Source organism: Gobio gobio (assembly GCF_949357685.1).
Source record: "Gobio gobio genome assembly, chromosome: 9".
NCBI lineage: Eukaryota > Metazoa > Chordata > Actinopteri > Cypriniformes > Gobionidae > Gobio > Gobio gobio.
In genome coordinates this window covers 18,974,524-18,999,290 of record NC_137115.1, presented here as the reverse complement: position 1 = coordinate 18,999,290, position 24,767 = coordinate 18,974,524, and the positions used below count along the sequence as shown (strand labels likewise).

Sequence of the window (24,767 nt, the reverse complement as noted above, 5' to 3'; positions counted from 1 at the left end):
TAAATCGGCCAATTCCACTGAAAAGTTTAATTAGTTGAAGGACCCCGTTCAAGGTCATGTTACTGTGAAGCCCATGACATATGCACATGGTAAAATATAAAAAAATTTTGGAACCACTATAAAAGTGTTCATTTCTGTTGTCCTTTGGTGCGACACTCCTATATTCTTAATACTTTGTCACACCATAGGACACATTTCAGTACAAATTTTCAAAAAATAACAGTGAAAGATTTGACAAAGTTAGTGACCCCTTATATTTTTTTCAAACATCTGACTTCACACTACATAGCATGCAGTTTTTCTTCATAGCATTTTTTACTGCTTATTCGTCAACTACCCATGTATATTGTTCATGCTGCGGTGTGGGTGTGACAATTCCATTTATGTTTTGCAATTCTGATTAAATAAATGCTGGTGGTGTTGCTAGATCATTAAATGCCAGTGTGTAATAAGTGAATGTTTTTGGAAGAGAATATTTGCTTTGGGAAAAAAAATGGTGTGTGAAGAGTTCTCAGTTCTTGAAAAATGGGCAACCAATTATTATTATTATTATTATTTTTAAAGCCCATCCATCTCAATCTCTTTAGCTTTAAAACATTTCACAAAGCAAGGTATAATGTTGTAATCGGTCAGCTCATTATAGGTTCTTGCGGTGCTGTCCCTACCACACCTAAAGATTTCAAACTAACTACAGCAATGTTGCTTTTTATAAATATGGGCACATTAATGAATGAAATCCACATGTGGCAAACACGTTTTTGAAATATTTAATTTTGTCTGAAATTACAGCAATATATCCATAAATACCTAATTACTACACTCAACAAAGAATATATTACATTACAATGAATTCAAACAAGTACATAAAAAAAAGAAAAAAAAATAGAAAAAACAAACAAACATTGGTTTCACAGCATCTAATGTCCTCCATTGAGTTTGGGGGAGACTGTGTGTGCATGCGTGTGTGTTGGGCAGGTTTGTATCAGCGCTCATCAGGCAGTGGTAGTGCTTCACGTGAAGCAGATACACACACACACACAGCGATCAAACTGATGGCATGCCTGCTCGGGGTCAGCATGGCTGAAATAAATGACAGTGCAACCAAAGTCCTCACCTGTGCTTCAACAAGATGCATTTGAGATACTTCTGTGTTTTAACCTTGCACTGAATTTGGATTCTTTTTTTAAATGGCGTGTGATCGGTCTGGAACTGCATGCTGTATGTATCTCGTGTATACGGCACTGCGTGACGGGTCGGGATAAGTGCCAGGAAAACAAACAGGTGTGTCATTCCCAGGTTCTACGTTATCTTAACATAATAGTATAAAAAGGTAGAAAATAAAAGCTATTACAGGCAGTCAGAGTTCATAAATGTTTTTAAGGCCCATATTCATGTTTTTTGTCAATGACTTGTGGTCATGTTAAAATGCGTCATTGATCAGCAATGGTAGAAAAACTTGGCAAAAGAGAACGTCTTCAGACAGAGCAGACTTTCTTTGGAAAAACGTTTGGAATTTTCCAATTACAGCAGGACTGACAACTTGATCAAGCTTTGCTTTTGACTTTTTTTGGCATGCCACCTAAAACTTTGGCACAGTAATTGTCAATGGCGAAAATGTTTTGTATATCAAACTAATTATAATTATTCTTACTGTACAACATTATTTATGGATTCAATTTTTGTGCATGTCAATTCCTCTGACAGACTCTCAACGCTTGAACTCTGAACACAGATCAGAAAATCATGTTTTAGTACAAATGCCCTTTAATGCAGGAAACAGAAATCCAAAGAGGTTGCATGCTGCTTCATGACCAAAAAAAACCCCTCAGTGTAAGCAGTGGAGAATTTTGAGAGACGGGCGACCACTAGACAATGATAAATGACAGTAGACATCCTGGGTCATACATAATGCAGGAATAAAGTTATTCTGTGATGCATGGCCTTGTGGGATAAGAGGAAACTGTTGGCGGTAGGTCCTGGGTCCGTTGCTACTGTAGTTCAGGCAAAAAGGAAGTGATGTCATCACTCCACGAGTCCTGAAAGGATTATTCTGACCAGCAGCCGAGCAAACACTAAAAGTGAACCTTTTGCTTAACGCCAAAAAGCATTAATATATTAGAAAAACAATGGCAGGCTTTTTTCTTCCAAAGAACAATGATTTAAGTAATTAAAAACATACAAAATTCTTTTTTTCATTGTTGTTTTGAAATTATTTACAATACAATGCTGAAGCACCTCTTTAAAAAACTTTATTCTAAATCTTGAAATAAAACATTTTCATTTATTTATCTGATGTTTTCTTTTCCTTCCCTAGATTTAAAAGAGTCATCTGTCATAACACAGTACCTCCAGATAGTTCCTCAGGTTGTTTGTCTTTAAGTGCATTTCTAGGCATGACCTCCATGGGAAAGCGATGGCAGGTGGGCGGAGCTGTGTTTTAACTGGCGTACTTCTTTCTCAATGAGTGGTATGGCATTCCCTGTAAATTCGATGCATTCGGAGGCTTTGACGTGTATTCATGGGTGATTTTGCTCAAAGGATGACATCGGAGGGGAGGATCTTCTGTTCCTCACTATCTCTCTTCAGGCTCTCCGAGTGGACGGAGCATGAGTCTGGCTTTGGGGATTGGGAGTGTTGTGGGGGCGGTCCAAGGGGGGTTGTTGGTGCCGAAGGATGTCACCTGGGTGGATAGCCCTTGAAGTGACCCCTAGACCAGGGGCTCTGCGGCAGCGTCAGGCACTTCTTGAAGTGCTCCAGCTCTGCCTGTAGGTTCTCCCTCTCGGCTGCCAGCTTCTGCTTTTGGGCCATTAGCTCCTACAGACAAAATACACATGTTACATTATAAAATTAAAAAACAGGAACTCATTAACAGGGTAAGCAGCAATAGTATGACCAAATCATTATTGCGATTATTGCTCTTGACATTGTTAATGATTATTAAATGTCGATAACACGTTTTTATGTTTGCGAGAATGGCACGTCATGTCCTGGCTTCACAGACAAAACAAGCTAATAAAGTTTATGAATTTTATTGCTTTTTTACACATTAGAAAATGAATCTCTTAATAGCCCTATTTGCACGGAATTAGTATTACCCGGTGACCTTCAGTCATTTGAAATAATTGGCCATGTCTGTAATTTGTAAAGTAAAAATTCCCCCGCAAATTACCTACCATATTTCGCTGAACACCGAGATCCTGTGATAATATTAGTACCGTGCGAATCGGCATCTATGTGATTTGGCGGGGTCGCATTTAATTTTTCAAGGTTTTTGTTTCCTGTGCGTCTTTTTATCCATCTTTCGCAAAGAAGGGAGGCTGTGTTGGAAACTTTTTGAAGTTGAGTATTTTGGGTGCTGGGTCTTACGCTATGCACCATACAACTATACAATTTGCAGAAAGAGAAAGCTGAAAACCATCAGAAGAGCGAAAACAAAAAGAATGATTAGATGGACATGGATGACATTAGGGATGTGACGGTGAGGACATTTTCCTACCGGTTAATCGACGTGTGACAACACCGGGATCACTGGCGGGGGCTTTTAAATCTCTACTTCTAAACCAAATGTAAAATGTGCAAGGCCGCACAGGCATTCATAACGGTGCGGAGCAGTGTGAGTGTTTTCAATTAATTCCTATGGAAGGTGAGCTTCCATAGGAATGAACTGAAGACACTTGCATCTGCTCGCTCCACGCCAGAGGACGTGCACCATTATGAATGCCAGTGAATACTGATTGTATTCGTCTGAAAGAAGCATGTCAAATACACCTACTGTAGGATGGCTTGAGGGTGAGATGGGATTTTTTTTTTTTTGTGAACTATCCCTATAAGTTTAAGAGAAGTTGGCGTTTGTTTCTTACCCCCATTGAGTGTGAGAGCTGTTCAGCAGTTACACTGAGATTATAGTGATGCACTTCCAGCCTTCTGCACTGACTGTGGAGAACCTGTCGCTCAATGCTTTGCTCTAGAGACAGAATGAAAGATACAGGAAGAGGTTAGCCTGAGGAAGTGTCATGAATTCTCATTTGCAGAGACCTCTAGACACACTGTGCATGTAAAAGACAGCTGGGCCAAGAGGTCCCCTGGCATCATATACACCAGCACACCACAACTTTGCTGAGCTGCTCCTCTGCTGACAAGAACTGTGAGACCACACATCTTACCTTCTGTGTACTCTTGATAAGCTTCAAAGATGGCTTCAATGCCCTGCCACCTGGACGTGGAGGGCTCATCTTCCTCTGTGTCATCTTCCTCTTCCTCTGACTCCTCTGCAGAGATCTCCTGGTGGGAGGGCTGTGGGGGGCAGTGCTGTCCGTTGGGCTGAGATGAGGAAGGGTGTGGATGGGGCTTGGACCGGCCTGGTGTGCTCTGAAGCTCAGGAATGTTATAATGCACGGATGAATCCACTGCATGGTTCTGTTCTGACATGACCAAGGTACCACCTGATAGAGGAAGAGGAGTTTTGATTCTATTAGCTGCTCAGAAGATAGACCTGTTCACACTGAGCACTACAAGATGTTTGAAATGAATCCTAAAGCTCTGCTCATTTATGGAAAATGTTCTCTGGGAATCAAACTACATTGCTAACACAATATTTCCCAACCCCATTTTTGAACTCTCAAACACACCTGAATCAACTGAATCAATCAGCTCGGTAAAGAAATGGATTGGTTCAATAAGGGAGGTGTACTGTTGAGTACCTTTAGGAACAGGGTTTGAGAAACGCTGCTCTACCAGCTGAGCTGCAAGAATGCTGTACCTTGCTATCTACTGCCTATATAAAAATTAAATGGAGGTACTAGGTATCCTAGAAAGCAGATTAATTAACAGCCTTCAACAGCCACCAATCATCCCTTAAAATATTGGCTACATAAGCAGTTGAAACAAAGCAATTCTTATTTTTCTTATTTATCTGAAGGCTCCTGTGTATGTTTGTTTGCACAGAAAAAACACATTTTGTGACATATGCAGCTTCAGATTGTGTTCTGTCACATTTTAGTGATGGGGTGATTTTGTTTATATACACTATATTGCCAAAGTATTGGGACACCCCTCCAAATCATTGAATTCAGGTGTTCCAATAACTTCCATGGCCACAGGTGTATAAATTCAAGCACCTAGGCATGCAGACTGCTTCAACAAACATTTGTGAAAGAATGGGTCACTCGCAGGAGCTCAGTGAATTCAATCAGCAAAAATGGAGTGCAGTGGAGACGTGTTCTCTGGAGTGACGAATCACGCTTCTGTCTGGCAATCCGATGGACGAGTCTGGGTTTGCCGGTTGTCAGGAGAATGGTACTTGCTTGACTGCATTGTGCCAAGTGTAAAGTTTGGTGGAGGGGGGATTATGGTGTGGGGTTGTTTTAAAGGGGTTGGGCGTGGCCCCTTAGTTCCAGTGAAAAGAACTCTTAATGCTTCAGCATACCAAGACATTTAGGACAATGTCATGCTCCCAACTTTGAGGGAACAGTTTGGGATTGGCCCCTTCCTGTTCCAACATGACTGCGCACCAGTGCACAAAGCAAGGTCCATATAGACATAGATGAGCGAGTTTGGTGTAGAGAAACTTGACTGGCCTGCACAGAGTCCTGACTTCAACCCGATAGAACACCTTTGGGATGAATTGGAGCGGAGACTGCAAGCCAGGCCTTCTTGCCCAACATCAGTGCCTGACCTCACAAATGTGCTTCTAGAAGAATGGTCAAAAATTCCCATAAACACACTCCTAAACCTTGTGGAAAGCCTTCCCAGAAGAGTTGAAGCTGTTATAGCTGCAAAGGGTGGGCCAATTAAACCCTACGGATTAAGAATAAGATGTCATAAAAGTTCATGTGCATGTAAAGGCAGACGTCCCAAAACTTTTGGCAATAAAGTGTACTTTGCCTACAGAAAGTTCATGTCATTTGTTGCGTTGCTCTTGGTGTGAACAGACACTGTTGGTGCAAACAGTTATTGTTGAGTGAGTAATGAAATACCACAATCTGAAAGATAATTTGAACTGCTAACTACCTTTACTCTTCTGAAGGGCTTTTTGGGTGGACTGCAGTACTGATTCATGGAACTGCTGGGCAAACTCCTCGGCAATGAAGCTCTCCCAAGGTTTGGTCTTTCCGTTGACATTAACGGAACTCTCTTTAGTGAATGGGGGTTGTCGAATACTGTTCAGCAGACTTGAGCTCTTGCCTGGGATGCTGTCGTTGGCTCTACCTTTGTCAGGTAATGCAGCAGGCAAGGGAGAGTCTTTCGTTCTCAAGTGATCCGAGAGAGATTGTTGCTGATCTGAGATGGACAGAGGGTCCGCTGGGTGCTGTGAGGGCTGGGGCACAGACACAGATGGGGAAGGACTGGGGGGCTGTCCATTCAGCAGCTCTTCAGATGGGACTGGAGACTGAGATGACGGTTCTGCAAAAAAACAAAAACAAAGAAGAAGAAGAAATTACAATCTAATGTTTGCTCAGTAGGCTCTTGACCAGAGTGGACTGAATGAATATCATATTATAGTATATTTAGTATATTAGTATTAGTACATTTTCAACTTCAGCTTCAGAATTTACTGCATTTGTGGCCTCCTCACAATTACTACAGACAATAATTCTAATTCATTCCCCAATGTATAAACAATAAGGAATGTGTTACAGAAAATACATTTACAATAGCCCACTGACAAGAATGATAGTTGTTCATCTACCTCAAAAGGATTTGAACAACTTTACAGCTAAAACAACTGCATGTCATGTTTTTGAACACAAAGAGCCCTCTAATCATCTCTGTACAGCGTGGAGAGAAACTGTCGTGTCAAGTCACCTTTATTTTTATAGCGCTTTATACAATACAAAACTGTAAAGCAGCTTTACAGTGATCAATGATCATTTCAATTTGACTTTAAAGCAATTTTCTAAAAAGAAAAAAAAAGTGGCATTGTTTAGCTGAAGTCAGTTTGGTGCTGATTCAGTTCCGTTATAAAGCTCATCAATTATCAAATTAGTTTAATTCAGCTATAAAGCAGCTCTGCAGAAAACAGTGATGTCTTTGCCCAGCTCAGTTCAGTTCTCATCAAATAGTGTCAGTGCATTGAGATCAATAGTCAAGTCAAGTCACCTTTTTTTTACAGTCATGGTCAGAAATATTAGCACCCTTGGTAAATCTTTATGAAATAAATGTTTTTTCTCCAAAACATGTTAGCCATAATTATTGGCACCCTTTTATTAAATACTTTTTGCAACCTCCTTTTGCCAAGATAACAGCTCTGAGTCTTCTCCTATAATGCCTGATGAGTTTTGAGAACACCTGACAAGAGATCAGAGACCATTCTATAATACACAATCTCTTCAGATTCCCAGGTCCATGTTGGTCCTTCTTCTCTTCAGTTCACCCCACAGATTGTTTTAAAATTAAGGCCTCAAAACACATAATAGATAAGTGTTCACAAGACTTTTGACTCCAGGGTGTATTTGCATTGAGTTTTTGCTTCAAACTGATGTGAGAATCATTGAGCCTACTCATTCACATAAAAACAATACACTGATTTCAAATTTGTAAGACAGTTTTTCTTCACAAAGCCAGTATGCGAGGAGGCGTGATATATCTAATGAATAATGATGAGTATTACCTGAGAGGACAAAATAACATAATAGCCCGCATAATGAGCTTCATAATGAGCTGCATAATGAATGAGCTTCATACCTGACTGAGAGAGGAAAAAATGCTCTTCTTATTTAGTTGAAATTGTACTTATCTAGTAAATGCATCTTGATTTAAGAATGTTTAAATATTTAGACTAGAAACAAGACAAAAATTACTAAGAAGAGCACTTTTTAAAAAACTTTTTTTGTACTATTTTTTTTTAAAAGTAGTCTCATGCAAAAATAATTAATAATAAATAATTAAAATTAAGATACAATTTATACAAAACGAAATTCACTTTAAAGAAAGCAATTCTCTTTCTACAAAACAAAACAAAAAATCACTTTCTACAAAACTCCAGAATCATTTCTGACAAACTTTGATATCAAATTTAAAAAATACCATTAGGCTATAATATTTAAACATCAATATGAAGCAAAATACGTTTGACTGGTACTATATTTATAGCATATGAGCAGACATTTGCGAATAAAAGCTTTATTGATGTGACACTAGGCTCTTTTACAATAAACACGTTATTATCTGTCCAAAACAAGCCAAATAAATCTTGTCTAAACAGTCTTGCGTGTATGACATTTAATGTTGCAACAGGATTCATATTTAAACTATCTTTTTGCATTTAATATTCACAGATGCTAACAGAATAAACTGATCTTACAATCAGTGGCGGAGTCCTTTGCTCTTAGAAATGAACAGCTTTGCATGAGAATAAATCCAGGATTATTGCTCAAACGCGTCTCAAAACTATGTAGCTGAAGTTACGTTACAGCGTTTCACTAGATGTGTTTGTATGAGTTGATGTGTGGGCGTCGACTCTGGATCGTCAGTATACATAATATACTGTTGTCTAACATGTGGTGATATAGGGGATGTTGATTTTTTTTTATTTAGGCTTTCTGACCCCAAGACTCAACTATACTCTACAATTCTCCATCTGTGATACTTGGAGAGTCATTGCCCACTCAAACTATCCTCCTCGCCATGCATTAAGACAATAAGGACACATGTCCTCTTCCAGGCAGATTCCTAACATATTTAGTTGATTGGAACCTCTTAATTATTGCCCTGGTAGTGGAAATAGGATTTTTATTTTATTTTGCTTTTTTACTTTTATTTTCTTACAGCCACAATCTATTTTGTGACAATCTTTCGCTGCACATCAGATCAAAAATTATGTTTTTGTTTACTTTGTGATGGATGATTAAGGGAATTTGGCCTTTGTGTTTCCTCATATTTATACTCCTGTGAATCAAGAAGCCATTTCATGTTCCTAGTCACCCTGATGTGCTAAATTTTTTTTAAAATATGAATGGGAATATACTATTTATAAAAATTCTATGGGTGCCTTTAATTTTGGCCAACGTGTTTTGGAGAAGAACATTTAATTCATAATGTTATTTCCCCGCACTTTCAATTCTTTTCCTTCAATGCAAGGTTAGATTTTTGCTAGCTATTGTTCAGCTGAGGTCTTTTTAGTGTTGATTCAGTTCCATTGTTAAGTAAATTTCCCCTATAAAGCAGTTCAGCAAAAAAAATATGTAATCGTCCAGGGCTGCGTTTCCCAAAAGCATCGTAAGCCTAAGTTGATCGTAAAAACGATCGTACGAGTGATCGTAATATTAAGGTCTGTTTCCCAAAAGCATCGTAACTTAAGTAGCACTTGAAAATGATCGTAGATCTACGAGTGCTCTGGAGTAATCGTAAATCTCTAAGTGTATCGTAAGAGGACAGAGTTATGAGGTCACCTACAGGACAACCGGCAGATTACACCTTTAACTTTATTCAAGTGCATTGTGATAATACTATAAGGTTTTGATTGTACTTTATTGTACACTTTTTTTATTTATTTTTTTATTTTAATATTCTCATTATTATCAATGTTGATAAAAAAAATAAAAAAAACAGTTCTGCTGCTTAATATTTTTGTGGAAACTGACAAAAAAATTATGAGGGCAGGTAAAAAACTAAAAAATTATAAATACACATCTGAATTAAATGAGGATATTTATTTCGTCTTTTTGAAAGGTATCTTTTCTTGTTTTTTTTTTGTTCAGCCTTTTGTCAGTGCCTCAGCCTGTAGGTAGTTGCTTTATATAGCCTAGACGTGTTTTGATTGCTAATCCACATCAGATGACAATTATTAGGTGAAACGTTCAGAGGAAACGATTCCATATAAGGTTATATTTCAGCACTTCGCAAATGGACAGCGACTCTTAAGTAGCACTTAGAGCGCGTTCTCGCGCGTTCATGTTAAGTACATTTTTGGGAAACGCACGTGGAATTGCTGCGAGTGATCGTAACTTCGCTCGTAGAACACGCTCTTTAGAGCTAAGATACATCGTTATTGGGAAACCCGGCCCAGATCAGTTCGGTTCTCATACAACAGCATCAGTGCAGTCAGATTAATAATACTGTTAAATATTAATCAATAACATTGTTGCAAATTAAATCTCTTTAACTAACCAAGCCAGAGGCGATAGTGGCAAAGAACCCAAACTCCATTAGAATGGAGAAAAAAAAACTTGGGAGAAACCAGGCTCAGTCGGGGGACCAGTTCTCATCTGGCCAAATGAAGCAACATGGTGTGGTTTAATTCCAGGCTGCATCACAAATCAGAAGTCAGATTGTGGATTTGTATCATTAGTATCACTGTCCCCCTCTAACCAATTGTACCACCCAAAATACCACCATAATCACCACCAGAATTATTCTGAAATATATTCTGAAATCTAGTCAGGCAATTAACATGCTATCATGGTGTGTTTTTGATCCATCCCTGACAGTATACCACAGATGCTGTGCATGGAGTTGGAGTTGAAAGTATGCATATTACCATACCGCACATCTCCTGAGGTTCATCCACACAGTGAAACAGTACCTGTCATGGTAATGAGCTGAGAAAACAGACAGTGAAGAACATCTGCCGCTGTCAACTGCTTTCACACACTGATGACACACCACAGTGTGTGCTGACACAAGAGTCACTGCGTGGACAAACACGTGCACACACACACAAGCACAAATGCACATGTGAACAGAAAGCAGTGCAAACTGACCCAAGTACGGGGCTGCAGGGCTCCTGCACAGCGGGTGAGGGTTGTGTCTGATGCTGTCTAGAGTCACACTCTTTTGTTTTATTGCCTGCAACAATTCCTCAACCCTCTCATTATCTGTAACACAGGAAGGAAAAGAGAAAGACAGACAGACATTAGAGGTACAGCTTGTGGAAGCATCTTGGTGTTTGTTTGCTGCCAAAAGTTCTAAGGTGAAATTAAAGCTGCTTGAGACTTCTACCACCTTGCTTCAAATTGTATTATATGACTCTGAAGTAAGCTATAGTGTGCAAATGTGAGAAATATATTATCAAAAAACAAACATACAGCATCAGTATGAATGATAAACCACACGAGTACCTCTTCTCTGCTGCTGTGTGATGTGGTTGAGGCTGAAGATGGTGAGGAAGCGTTTCTTGTCCTCCAGCTCAGGGCTGTTGTTCATGTCCTCTGGGGTAAAGCGGGTTATTAAGGGGGCAGGAGTTGGCCGCTTGCTCTGTACAGCAGGTGGGGAGGGACTTCTCTCTCTCAGCATGCGCCTCCTCTTCCTCCTCTTCACCTCCATCATCTCCTCCCGACGGGCCATAGTCGTCAGGTCAAACATCTGCAGAAAATCCACCTTCTGTAGGAAGAGAGAGGTACTTTGATCAAAAATACTGCTTTTGTGTCGTGACGTGATGGAATCCCCAAAGAGCCAAAAATCTACACAAAGAAAAATACTTGCAAGCAGCAAGCCAGAGAGTCATGCATGATGTTGTGGTGATTTACCTCAGCGGAATCGTCAAGTTTTAGTGGCGGCTGTTCAGCGACCCTCCTGAGATGAGCTCGCACCTCTTCCTCATCACTCTCATCATAAGAGTCGTCCAGCTCATAGTAGTAACCTACACAAGATACCACTTAACACTTAACAACACTTAGAAATGATCTTCAAATGATTCAAGCTTGTCCCATTGGATGATAAAAACTAAGAATAAAGGTCAAAGAATACTTTGACGGATATGCCTAGTACCAAACATGTAGCCTTTCAAAGTATACCTCATTTGATAACAAGTACGAACCCAAGTGGTCAAAACACGTGCACTAGAAAGTTTCATCCTTGTCCAAAGTCTGCTCTATTCACGACACCATTAAGTCATGCGCATTTCACACATTCACTATTTTATGTGTACTTTAGGCTTAATCTGCAGATATATGGCTATTTAAGATTATTTTCATTGGCTCATCATGCAATAAATAGAAGTGTTTGTTATCCAAAAAATGTGTAGTATTAAGCTACTGAAAATGTACAATGCCTTGTCTGTTTTCTGCTTCTATATTATCATCTCATTTGCTTACACTAAAATGTAATAATCATCAGCATAATACCTGATGTTGGCTGTCCTGTTATATAGATGCTCTATAGAAACAATATTCGTCAACCACAACCAAAAAGTTGTGGTAATTATAATTTTTCACTCACCTTTCTCTCTAGCTTCTCTGCGCCTTCTCTCCTCCAGGTCTAGTTTGCTGACAGCTCGTCTGTGCTGCTGCAGGAACTCATCATACACTAACATGGCATCCGGTGCAAGGCGTGAATGACCCTGGAGGCTCTTAAAAGACCCGCTGGACTTCAGGCCTGTGCTCAGCTCTCCGTATGGCCCTGAAAGACTCAGTGGTGCCCTCTGCTGGTTCAGGAAACTCTGGGTGGATTTTTCCAGCTCTGCTAAGAAAGTATTTGGCTCAGAGAACCCACTGGGCCGGATGGGGGGATATTTATCCAGACTGTCCCTTTTCCGAGAACCATCTTCCAGCTTTTCAGAGTTGTAATGTCGCTCATGTTTGGAGGGGGGTAGGGGAAGTCGACTGATATCGTAGTGACCCAGACTCGGGGGGTCGTGCAAGGTGCGTCTAGAGTCGGAGGAGGTCTCGATGAGTGATGCAGGGTTCCAAAGCGTGGTTGGTGGTGGGGGGGCATGGTCTTTGTGCTGATGTTTTGGGGAGATAAGAGGGGGCGGAGCTCCCAGGAGAGGATGAGCATCTCTGTCTCGGTCACGGTCTCTGCTGTTGGGCTCGTGATGGTTTGGTAGAGGTCTAAAAGAGAAAATGCTCTGTAATTATCACTGTCACACACACACACACACACACAGATTTCCAGTCTCTGTTGGCTCTGACATCTGCAATGCTACAAAACCAAATCCACATAACTGTCCCAAGGTTTTGCAACCCAAACTTAACTAACACACAGTCTTTCGTATAATAATATCTATAAGATGTGAAAATCTGAGCTGCTCATTGAAGGCAACTGGATTTATACCAATGTTGAACTTTAACTGACACTCCAAACAAACTAGACTCTGATCAAGAGATCTGAGCAATTTAATACCATCCCCACCCATTCCAAACGTATTTCCACTTATTTATTTTTTTTCATAGTCCTGCACTTCTATTTTTCATAGGTGTCATCTGTTAATGCATCTCAATAATTGTATTAATGTAACAGTAAACAAATTAAGTGTGGCCTTCATTGTATTGTAGACTACTCAACCTGCATTTTGAAAATGGCCCTACCTGTGTCCCTCTATATGCAGGTCTGCGATTTCACCCTGTCTGCCCAGGTCCAGATGCTGCTCTAGGACCTGCTGACGGAATTCTGACACCTGGTACTGCCTGTCCTCTTTCTCTTGCCGTAGCTTCCGTTGCCGGGCCAACCAACGTTCTTCCTCATTGTTGCGCTGCAGCATGGTGGCCGCTGTCAGACTGGCAGGTCCCGCACCCCCAGGGCCCAGATACATACCATGGGCAGAGACGAGGCTGGGCACAGGGTGATGGGTGGAGTTTAGAGAGTGGTGGAGTCCAGGCTGGATGGGTTTAGGGGTTGTAAGGATGGGCTCTTTGGTTTTATCTGGGGGAAAATATAGGCATAATGTTTAGCTGCATAGAATGATGGCTCACACAATTGAGACAAAGATTATTGCACATTATCCATTTTCTAAATACAACTTATTAATCTCACTGTTAACGATTCATCCATGCATACGTTTTCATACTTCTCCAGTCATTTAGTCTGCTTAAAATATGCCCTTTCATACAATACTTGCATTCAGTTCGGCTTCAATACATCTGGTGTGTCACAATACGGAATAAAATATATCTTACTGGAACTTAAACTACATCACAACCTATAAAATACAACTATGTCCAGGTCACGTTCCACTCCTAAATATTTAGGACCATCAAGCATTCACACACTTTTTGTGGTTCAGCACATGTGAATCAATGTTCATACCAGGTCTGTTGGTAGTGATTCTGTCTGCAGGTTTGGCCCTGTCGTCCGGGGGGCCTCTCAGCCCATGAAGCTCAGCCAGATAGTGGCTCTCCACAGCCTTCTCTCGTGCGGCCCTCTCCTTCTGTCGCTCCACCTCTCTCTCACGCTCTCTCTCTTTTTCCCTCTCTCGCTCTCTCTCTCTCTCCCGCTCCAGCTCCTTCTCTCTCTCCCTCTCTCGCTCACGCTCTTTTTCTCGCTCTGCCTCACGTTCTCGCTCTTTCCCTCGCTCTCGCTCTCGCTCTCTCTCTCTCTGTCGCAGCTCGTCCTCCATCTGAAGTCTGTGGAGACACATACAGATAAGCTCAAACTACAGAAACATACTGCAAATATGGGTTTTTGTTTGTGAATGTCATGAAGTGTTGGTGAAGCTACTTCTGAAGTTTGTCCAGAAAGAGCTTGTCCAAGCTATTAATAAATTCAAACTAGTTGAACTACAGTCCCCCTTTTAAGTTACACTACAAGCTATGAATAGAGTCGCTAACCTGCATTGAAGCTATTTAAAGGGGCAATATCTTTAACTATTAGATGCAGTCAGAGCGATACTTAAATTATAATATTCAGTATAATTATTAACATATGTAGAGTATATTATTTTATTTTGTATCCAAAATAATATCTACAACAAGGATATAATACTGTAAAATGCTGCACAGTCGTTTACACAGGGAGTCTTTTACATGGCCATTACATTACAAAAAATGACTGTGGTACAATATAATATGGCATTGTGATGTATCAGATGATAATACATTGATATATTCTGGTATAAATGTACCTCTCTGATAAGCGCTCAGACTGTAGGCTAGACAGTGAAGGGTGGCTTAGGTCTCCAGGGTAACGCACCCCAGGCAAGTGCATGTGTACTGCAGATGGGTGTAGAGGAGGTAGAGCTCCCCCTGTAGGCAGTGGATAGAACTGCGACCTCAGCGCTGACAGACAGAATGGATCATCCATTCTAAGAAAGACAAAGGTATACTTTACGAAAACTGTTAAAATAAGCATATGCCTAGTCAACTACAAATAAGCCATAGATTGATTGGTCTAAAAAAAAAAATTAAACACGGTCTCTTTCAAAGTCATGCTCTTTTTGCAACTATATTAGCGTTCTCACCAACTGACAATGTTTTGTTTTTTATAAGAGCATGCTAAAGTTGCTATAAGAGCATGCTAATAGTAATATCATCTGCCGTTTTAAATGCTCAAACACTTTTAAGATGAAGTATGTAAGATTTTTTTTTATGTTATAATACTTTTTTTTAACCCAGATTATTGATCATTGACTACTATTAGTAAACCATTCATGGGTTTATTTTCCAAAAAGTGTAAATATTGAGCCTCCCAGGCACCATCAAAACATTGATAGCTGTCCCTTCAGTTTGGGGCAGGCGGAGCCAGAGGGTGTTGACTGATGGGAAGAGACATCAAGTGTAAACTAAAATTTGCTGCATTTAGACCTTCAAACATTAAACAGGGCATGAACATGTTTAATCAAACAGGGCATCGGGATGCAACATGATACAATGGACGTTTCTATAGCATACAGCATCATCATGCACCCGTTGAGAAAGACAATTGTACCAGTTTATAATGTTTACTTTGATTTGTCCAGTAGACAGCCTCAAATAGTTATGGTGTGTTGTGTTCGCTCTAGACAGAGTTTTGCCTACTCAATTGCCTACTCATGACACATAGTAACACAACTGAAAGGATTCCTAATATGTTAGACCTTTTATTGAAAGAACCAGTTGAGACACCTCGGGCATTTGCTAAATATTTGATTTGTCTGTAATTTTTAATTTATCAAATTAAAATTAATTTGATATTTTTTGTAATTCTGATAGGTGCCAGTTTTCCTGAGTTCTTTTGGAGTGGAACAGTGTAAATCGCCATTCATATTCATGTAAAGAGTAAAAATAAGTTAAAAAATATATATATATATTCTCTGTATGAATTAAATATAAACTGATTCTTATTAAAGACACAAAAGTAATTTAGTCTAGAGCAGTGAGTGATTTGATCTGTCTTTTGTTGTTTCATTAACATTAATGACACAGATGGCAGCAGATATTAGGCTGCTATTACTTTAAAGGGATAGTTCACCCAAAAACGAAAATGTGATGTTTTTCTGCTTACCCCTAAGGCATCCAAGATATAGGTGTCTTCGTTTCTTCAGTAGAACACAAATTAAGATTTTTAACTCCAACCGTTGCTGTGTGTCACTCATATAATGCTTGTCAATGGGGTCTAATTCTATTAGAGTAAAAAAACATGGACAGACAACTTCAAATTAAACCCGCGGCTCGTGACGACACATTGATGTCTTAAGACACGAAACGATCGGTTTCTGAGAAACCGAACGGTATTTATGCAATTATTTCACCTCATATCAGACGAATGTCTTCAGCTCTCCGGACTGCCATCACTTCCTGTGAGTGAGGTCAAATAGCAGTCGGGTCATAGATATATACATAGATTCCTCATTAGTGCCTGCGCAGATCGCTCGAATGAGGAATCTACGCATACATATCTATGACTTGGATGGAATTTTGACCTCACTCATAGGAAGTGATGGCAGTCTGGAAAGCTGAAGACATTCGTCCGATATGAGGTGAAATAATTGCATAAACACCGTTCGGTTTCTCTCAGATCGTTTCGTGTTTTAAGACATCAATGTGTCGTCACAAGCCGCGGGGTTTAATTTTTTTACTCTAATAGAATTACACCCCATTGACAAGCATAATATGAGTGACACACAGCAACGGTTGGAGTTAAAAATCTTAATTTGTGTTCTACTGAAGAAACGAAGACACCTACATCTTGGATGCCTTAGGGGTAAGCAGAAAAACTTCAAATTTTCGTTTTTGGGTGAACTATCCCTTTAAGACCATATGCACGGACCGAATATACAGGCACAAATTCGGGTTTTGCCCAGCTGTTTACGTTAATTTAAGACATAACCAACTGTGTTTATGTGAATACTCTACACCAGTCATTCCCAAACTGTGGTCCGCGGACCACTAGTGGTCCGTGAGGGTACTGCAGGTGGTCCGTGGAAAGGCAAAATAAAATAATATGTTTTTACCTTCATTTTACCAGGAAATTCCCATAAAAAATAAAAAGTAAAAAGAATATGTAGGCCTATATTGATATAACATTTGTATTTAATTGTCAAGTTATTGTGCGATAACAAAAATAGGCTAGTGGCGCTCGGCCGTGACGTTCAAGTTCAGTGTATGGATCGGTGGATAGCAACAGGTTCTTTGAAGAGAAAAGAGACAGAGGCAGAAGTTACAAAAAATTAAGAGATTGACAGTGAGTCGGATGCATCTATGAGCCAGAATAAATACATTAAATATGTAGCAGCCGTTGTCTGCAGTAAACTTTCTTTTAACAAGCCTGTTGTACTGATGTGATGACTAGTTACAGTTTTGGTGCTAGTAAGCCTATTTAGAGGTGCGGAATAATTCAGGTAGGACTGTGTGTAGACATATTTTATTATGTGTGTTATGAGGTGGTCCGCAACATTTTTTGATTACAAATAGTGGTCCACACACACAAAAAGTTTGAAAACCCCTGCTCTACACCATGGGTGTCGAACTCCGGTCCTGGAGGGCCACTGTCCTGCAGAGTTCAGCTCCAACCCTGATAAAACTCACCTGCCTGTAGCTTTCTAGTAACCCTTCAGACCATGATTAGCTTGTTCAGGTGTGTTTGATTAGGGTTGAAGCAAAACTATGCAGGACAGTGGCCCTCCAGGACCGGAGTTCGCCACCCCTGCTCTACACGATAGGCATTTTGAGATGACAATTTAACTGAATTTGGGATTGCATGTCTTTCTGGGTGCATGCTTCAGGGGTGTCAGCACGAGCACTGCATTGACTTTGTTTTTAACAGCTTATAGCGATATAGTAAAATCTAACGATAAAGACTTTATATCGTCACCACGATATATATCGTCATTCCATCCAGCCCTATCTGAGAATGAGTAAATGAAGACAGAATCATCAGTTATTTTGTTTAGTTTCATTCTAAAGTGTCAGATAATGTCTCTAGGGGTTTAAACGTGTTTGTTATTGTATATTTGTGTACCTGTAGTGTGAGAAGGAGGGGTGGGGCAGATATCCGGGATGGTAGTAGGCAGCAGCAGCTGCAGCAGTGGCAGGATCAAGCCCCAGTGGTAATGAGGGCATGCGTAATTCCTCGGCTGTGGTGTAAGGACGAAACCCTCTCAGATATTCCTCAGGAACACTGGTCGGGGGCACAGCATGTGGCATCTGACGGGGCAGGCTGTCAGTGAAACAGAAGAAGATCATTTAAAGCAATAGAGCCTATAAAAATTTAAAAAAGGTGAGGGATGTGCTGTCATGAGTTGTGCCTGAAGGAAGATGGGAGTAGTGTTGTCAAAAGTAATGGTACTTCAGTAGCAAGACGATACTTAAATACGTAAAATACTTAGATACCTTTCAAAGGTTTTTTATTCTGCTAACTACACACTGCAAAGTTTTAGAGTGTGGTAACTGTATTAAAATGCTAAATCTGAAGTTGCTATCTTTGACATTGTGATGATAATGCCAAAACAGATCTGTGCATTAAGTCTCACAGTGAAAGCGCAAAAGACATGCCACTTGTTCTCTTACCTGTAATGTGTTTCTTTGTTTTTCAGTTTATAACTTTTCTTTGAATGTTTTAATACAATGCTTACTTAACTGAACGATGCTAATGTTTTGTGGTGCAGCACATGTGAATCAAAAGCGAATGTTTTAATGTATTATTAACATATAGCATTAATAATTAACAAATTAAATTTAATATTCTTATTTTCTAAAAAGTTAAATGCTATAGTACCGAAATAGGTACAGAGAAGGATTGGGACATTTTACAGGTATTGAAACTGAAATTGAAATTTTAGTACCGTGACATCACTAGATGGGGGGGCTTTAAGACCTCTCCACACATCTTGCGAATTTTAGCTTTAAAATGACTGTTACAAAGCAGAAAGGTATCACATTAGTTAACTACATTAGTTTACATCCAAAAGCATTAATTAATCTCAGTTAATATTCCTTTTTAACATTTACTAAACACATGATTAAAATGGCAAGTTGTACCTGTTCATATAATTTAATGGATCTGAGCTAATATGAACTAGCAATTAACAGTTGTATTTTTATTAATAATTAACAAGTGTTTACCATTAATTACCTAGACTGTGGGGGAGTGCATTTAATTTGTCCAGCCACAGTTTCATAATAAACTGAAAATATTTTTACATTTATCATAACATAAAAGATCTCTAACATCGTGTTTTGCGCTATTGATTTGGTAAAGTATCTGTAACTAAAATCCAAATTGTGACATGGCTTAGTGCGCGTATTATACCACTTATTTCAAAGCATTTTAAAGCTTTTTGTTTGTGCTATTTTTCTTGATTTGATGTTTTATCATCTAATGCAGTGGTTCTGTCCAGGAGTAACACCAGGCCTGCACAATTTTATATCTCCCTATATCTGACACCCATTTCAGGTCTCTACTAATGAGCTAACTAAGATGAGAATTGAAATAATAGTATAGTAGCACTCTTGGGAAGGAAGGAGGTCAGTAATACTCACTTAAGGGGCTGAAAACGTGAGTCCTGCATCACAGATGCGGGCGTCAAGCCAAACGCGTAAGGGTTTCCAATTAGGTGGGCTGGGACAGTGGGACCCCCCTTCTCTTGGGTAGAAGAAGCATCTGAACTTAATCTGTCCCTGCTGAGTCCACGAGGACCCGACTCGGCCTAAAAAGACAAGAGAGAAGCGCTTTTTGTGAGAATTGTACAATTACAACTTCTTTAACACACTGAGAACAGAATCGAGTCCTGAAAGAAAAAGCCTGCGGCCATATGGACATCCCCACACATTGAATGACACACACATGCTGCCCAACCCAAAGCAAACCCCATACTCTACAATACAGTGTGTAAAGCCTTGTTTATGCTTGATGTGTTCACGAATCTGTGAAAACGGTGACGGCATGCACACGTGTATTACGTGTTTAGTCTATAGGCATGCGCATTTGCATACATATGTGTATAGGTGTGTAGTCTTTCTTTAACAAAGTTTCCGATTTGAGTACATTGTGTAAACGTACCTTTATTTATCTATACAGCAGCTCTGGAGAAAACAGTGATGTTTTAATCTTGAAATGATAATTAAGACCTGTTATACTATTTAAGACTTTTTTTACATCCTTAAATTTGATCAAACTGAATTTAAAACATTTTAAGGGCCTGCGGAAACCCTGGATAGAGAAGTGTGTGAAATAAGGCCGAACACACAGATTATGTCTAAGACAGAAACAGAAACTCATTATTCTGGTGTGACAGTGAGATGGGAAATAATAAGAGACAAGAAGAGACACAATGAGTCTTTCAGCAAAGTAAAACTGCCTCCTAATAAGGAACAACATTTTGTGGGTTCTGGAAGTATTTTCATATTCATTACCTCCACTTTTCAAAAAAAAAAAGACTAAACAAACAAACCAGCTTCAAGATAAATCACAATATTGCTAAAAAAAAAAGAAAATGTAAAGGTATAAGAAGAAAGAAGCATCGCAAATTACACAACAGAATGTGAACAGTAAAATATAAAGAACTAGCAAGTCATTGATCATAAGAATAAACAATCTACCTTGTTTATTGCAAAACACTCCAATATATAAACTGTTGAGTGTGAAGGGATATACATAATTTGCAGTGCTTCATGTGTAACTTTTCTGATTGGTTGATCTCGCTTTAGAATTATGGGTACAGTACAGTAGTTCTTCACCAGTAATTTGGCTATTAAACAACATTAGAGCTCAAGGTATGTCTGTCTTTAAAGGTCTATATGGATATATAATATATTCCTGTAATGAGAAAATTAATAGGATTTTCACACCCAGAACCATTAACTGCAGGATGCGACATCACATATGAAACAATTCTAATGTTGTGACTTCCTTTCTCCCTCGCCTCTTTTCACACTTCACTAAGCAACAAAGCAACCTCAAACCGTGCACCCACATGCGGCCCTTTGAACCATGCCTTCCTCTCTTAACAATCCTGTAAACTCTTGCGGGAGGAGAGGAAGGTGTCTGATGTGCAGCCAGTCAGAAAAGTGGTTCAAATATGACAAAAGAAGTCAAAATCACAAATTAAAGGGTAAATAGCACACACAGTTCCTGCCAATCTCATGTTAATCTTGAGTACCTATAGAGTAGTATTGCATCCTTCATATCTCCGAAGAGTCTTTAGTTTTATATTTATAAAAGACAGATACGCTGTACCGATTCTTTCCAAAAATAGCCGAGCTCGAGAAGGCGTGCAGGGGGGTGGGGCTATAGAGTCACGAGCACACACGCACACGCACAATATATCATAGCATTCTCCCTGGATACTTTTCGGTTCACTATACGTTCATGTTGTTTACATTATATGCACTTACGCACCGATTGCCAACAAAACACAGACCAAAACACATGACGTCAAACAGGGCCATACTACTTATTTGAATCCTGAAGGAGTGTATTTGGCACAAAAATACGCCGTCATACGTCCAACCCTTTTCTTTTCTTTTTTTTTGGAAAATTTGGCCATGTATAGCATGAGAATCCAACTTCCAACTTTAACAGTGTAAATAAGTCAGAATGCACAAAATAGCATTAGACTTTGAATAGGAAAACCTGAGATGGACCACTAATTTTCCCCACCCTGATCCATTTATTGAGAAAAGACCAGGCTTCTGGAGAAGGCGAAGACCTTGCCATTAACCACATCGCTTTTTCTTTATGTGTGCCGTGGCTAATGACATTTAACTGCGGCGTACAGAGGTTACTGAAATCCATAAAGCGCCATTAACAGAGTCTGGAGGACATTTCTGTGCCTCTCATTTAACACCAATATAAATCAAACAGACAGAGATCTTTGGGGTTGTCGAGTGCTTAGAACATCTTCCATGTGGCCTCTCTCCTATGCTGGGAAACTGCAGGGCATTCATTTAAGAGATAAAATATGAGAGGTTGTGCTATATTGTTAGTATAGTCACTATTAAAGGATGCTGTTAGGCATGACAGAGAGTGCAGTATATTCACAGAATGACCTTAAATACTGGTTTTATTAACCCGTTTCTACATAATAAAAATATTAAGGACACACTTCACACTGCACTGACAGACTCAGACCAATGCTGACAGTCACCAGATTACAGCACGTCACTTCTCAGACATTCTAATTCCAATTAAGCGTGTTCAATTGAGGAAAACAAGCTTTGACAGATGCCAACAGACTCCGACATGGGTAACACACTGATATGACACACTTTTAGAGAATGCTGCTTTTGTTATGGTTTTGATCTAAGGCATTTGCTGCAATCCTGAATAAAAGCTTCAATGATCTTCTGTTTTGTCATCAGTAAGACAATACAAAAACGTTTTATTTGATTTAAAACATGGCACTGCAAATGACAATGTATATGTTTTTCACTTAATCAAAAAAGGATGAACTATGAAAGTAAGAACAACACTGTGACAAACAATGGTACATTCATTCATAATTCCGTTTACACGAAACACAGTAAGCCATCCTTTGTCTATTATAAATGTGTACTTATGTAACTTATGTAATATGGGGGGTGGTGGGTTTCCCCCTTCTGGTTTATGTATCCGTGCCTCTGCTGAATAAAATATCACCCCGGTGGATGCTACTTCTCAAACCACCAACAGAGCATAAAAGACCAAAAATAAAAATATTTTTTACAACAAGTAAAACGTTGCAACATGACAATACAAACAACAATAAAATCATAAATGGACTGAATGGACTGTCTGGGATTCGTAATCCTGTTTCACGTGCTTCAATCCATGCAGTGCTTTTCAGAAAGTCAGTGCGCACCATTAATCTATTTCAGAGTTACAGTATGAGATTGATACAATGTTTCTGCTCACTCTATTGAGACCTAATGCAGATTTTATATATAATAAACTGATGCATAAATGTATTATGAGACAGAATGCAGAAGTTTACCGTCACCATAAGGTGGAAATTATTATTGTGCAATATTGACTGATGGATCGGCAGAGAATCGAGAATCGTCTTTCTGCAAGTCATCAATAGAAATTATGGTTCTATTCTAACTAAATAAATATGAGGTAAACTTGGGAATACATATTTCTCCAAATGTGCACACTGTTGGACTAGTTTGTAGCCTATGTTGTGTACAGAAGCACTGTGATAGAGAGACACAAAAATAAATAGGAGAAAACGCAATTGAATATGTACAGGTTTGTGTCTCATTATTCTATTGAGAATATCAACAACTACCGACTGATTTTGCATGATGTTGCATTCCTATCAGAAATGAGGAGTTATTAGCGTCATTGTAAGTACTTGTCAAAAATCAAAGCGATTTAATCTAATACTTCAAAGCTCAAGGTTAAATCTGAATATTTATTGCAAAAGTGTTTCTGTAACAGCTGCCAAAAAAAAAAAAAATATATATATATATATATAAATATATATATATATATATATATATATATATATATATATATATATATATATATATATATATATATATATATATATATATATATATATATATATATATATATATATATGTGTTATTATAGCTCCACTGTGGTTTGTGATTTATTTTCAAGGGGAAAAAAACATTGCACCCTGTGTATATGTATAACTGCATAAGTAAAGAATATGTAACATGCATAAATGTTTCACATTGTTGGAGAATGTTTCAACTATGTAATGAGATATTTTCCAACTTCAACGTTTTCAAAACAATTCCACAAATGTAATGGCGGGGACGTTGAAAATTATTTTAATATGCAAAACTGTTACCCAATCATAGCAGTGGCCGTTTACTTCCAAGTCTCGATGGCGGCATGCCAAAGACAGTATAGAAAATAGCTTATTACTAATTAATTATGTTTTTTGATGTAAAAATGTTGATAACATGACATAATAATATATAATAAGTGTACCTCAGAGAACATTATAAAATAAAATAAAAATGTAGCTCTTGACCCCTTTTAATTCACATTTTAAATAATTACAGTATCACATTTTTATGGTTATTCTAACTGGTTAAAAAAAAAAAACAAGACAGGATGTAATAATATACTGTAGAGTAAATGGTAACTGTTATGCCCTCTTCTGGTCATTGACGGGATTAAATGGAAGCTCTGTTTGCACAGGTGGGTTCATTAGCCAGAGTTTGGGGACAATATATATATATATGAATTAAATAAACAACATCAACATTTTCTTGTTTCAGTTCAGTCATTATAATTAGCTTGTAAAAATCAACAGAAGTCCATGACATGTCCTCTTTTATAGTGCTATAAATGTGTGTTTATGTGTGTGTGTGTGTGTGTGTGTGTGTGTGTACAGGCCAACAGGTGTGTGGTGCAGCTTATACACATTAAAAATTAAAGAGGAGTGTGTTGTGATAGAGCCCAGGGGCCGTCTGATGCCTGCCCCTATGTCTCTGTGGCTTTTGTCTGGCAGTCAGTCAGGCAGGAAGAGACGCCACCTGAGCAGAGTGAGGACCCCACACTTACATGACACATCTCAGTAAAACTCATACAACTATGCGTGACACCAATTGAGAAAAAAACATACTAATGTTACAGTGAGCGGAGGAGACAGTTTACTATTCAGGACTATATCTCTCTCTGCAGGCTTATGTAACCAGAGGGCCAGGGGTCATGGCAGTGGGGGGAAATCTATAGAG

At 39.0% G+C, this 24,767-nt stretch overlaps 1 protein-coding gene across 2 annotated transcripts in view; it reads right to left on the bottom strand.

Annotated features, from left to right (window-relative positions):
- Positions 1 to 745: 745 nt before the first annotated feature.
- The window catches only part of gse1b (Gse1 coiled-coil protein b), a 290,780-nt gene continuing 266,758 nt past the window's right edge, over positions 746 to 24,767 (bottom strand). For both annotated transcript variants that reach the window (XM_079824802.1, XM_079824803.1), the window contains exons 5-17: positions 19,611 to 19,777; positions 18,091 to 18,288; positions 14,777 to 14,956; positions 13,963 to 14,279; positions 13,245 to 13,578; positions 12,157 to 12,767; positions 11,466 to 11,578; positions 11,058 to 11,319; positions 10,701 to 10,814; positions 6,010 to 6,402; positions 4,164 to 4,442; positions 3,861 to 3,964; positions 746 to 2,814 (exon numbers count right to left, since the gene is read on the bottom strand). In XM_079824802.1, coding sequence (XP_079680928.1) covers positions 2,677 to 2,814; positions 3,861 to 3,964; positions 4,164 to 4,442; positions 6,010 to 6,402; positions 10,701 to 10,814; positions 11,058 to 11,319; positions 11,466 to 11,578; positions 12,157 to 12,767; positions 13,245 to 13,578; positions 13,963 to 14,279; positions 14,777 to 14,956; positions 18,091 to 18,288; positions 19,611 to 19,777 — 3,210 coding nt within the window. In that variant the 3' untranslated portion in view covers positions 746 to 2,676. The remainder of the gene's footprint in view (positions 2,815 to 3,860; positions 3,965 to 4,163; positions 4,443 to 6,009; positions 6,403 to 10,700; positions 10,815 to 11,057; positions 11,320 to 11,465; positions 11,579 to 12,156; positions 12,768 to 13,244; positions 13,579 to 13,962; positions 14,280 to 14,776; positions 14,957 to 18,090; positions 18,289 to 19,610; positions 19,778 to 24,767) is intronic.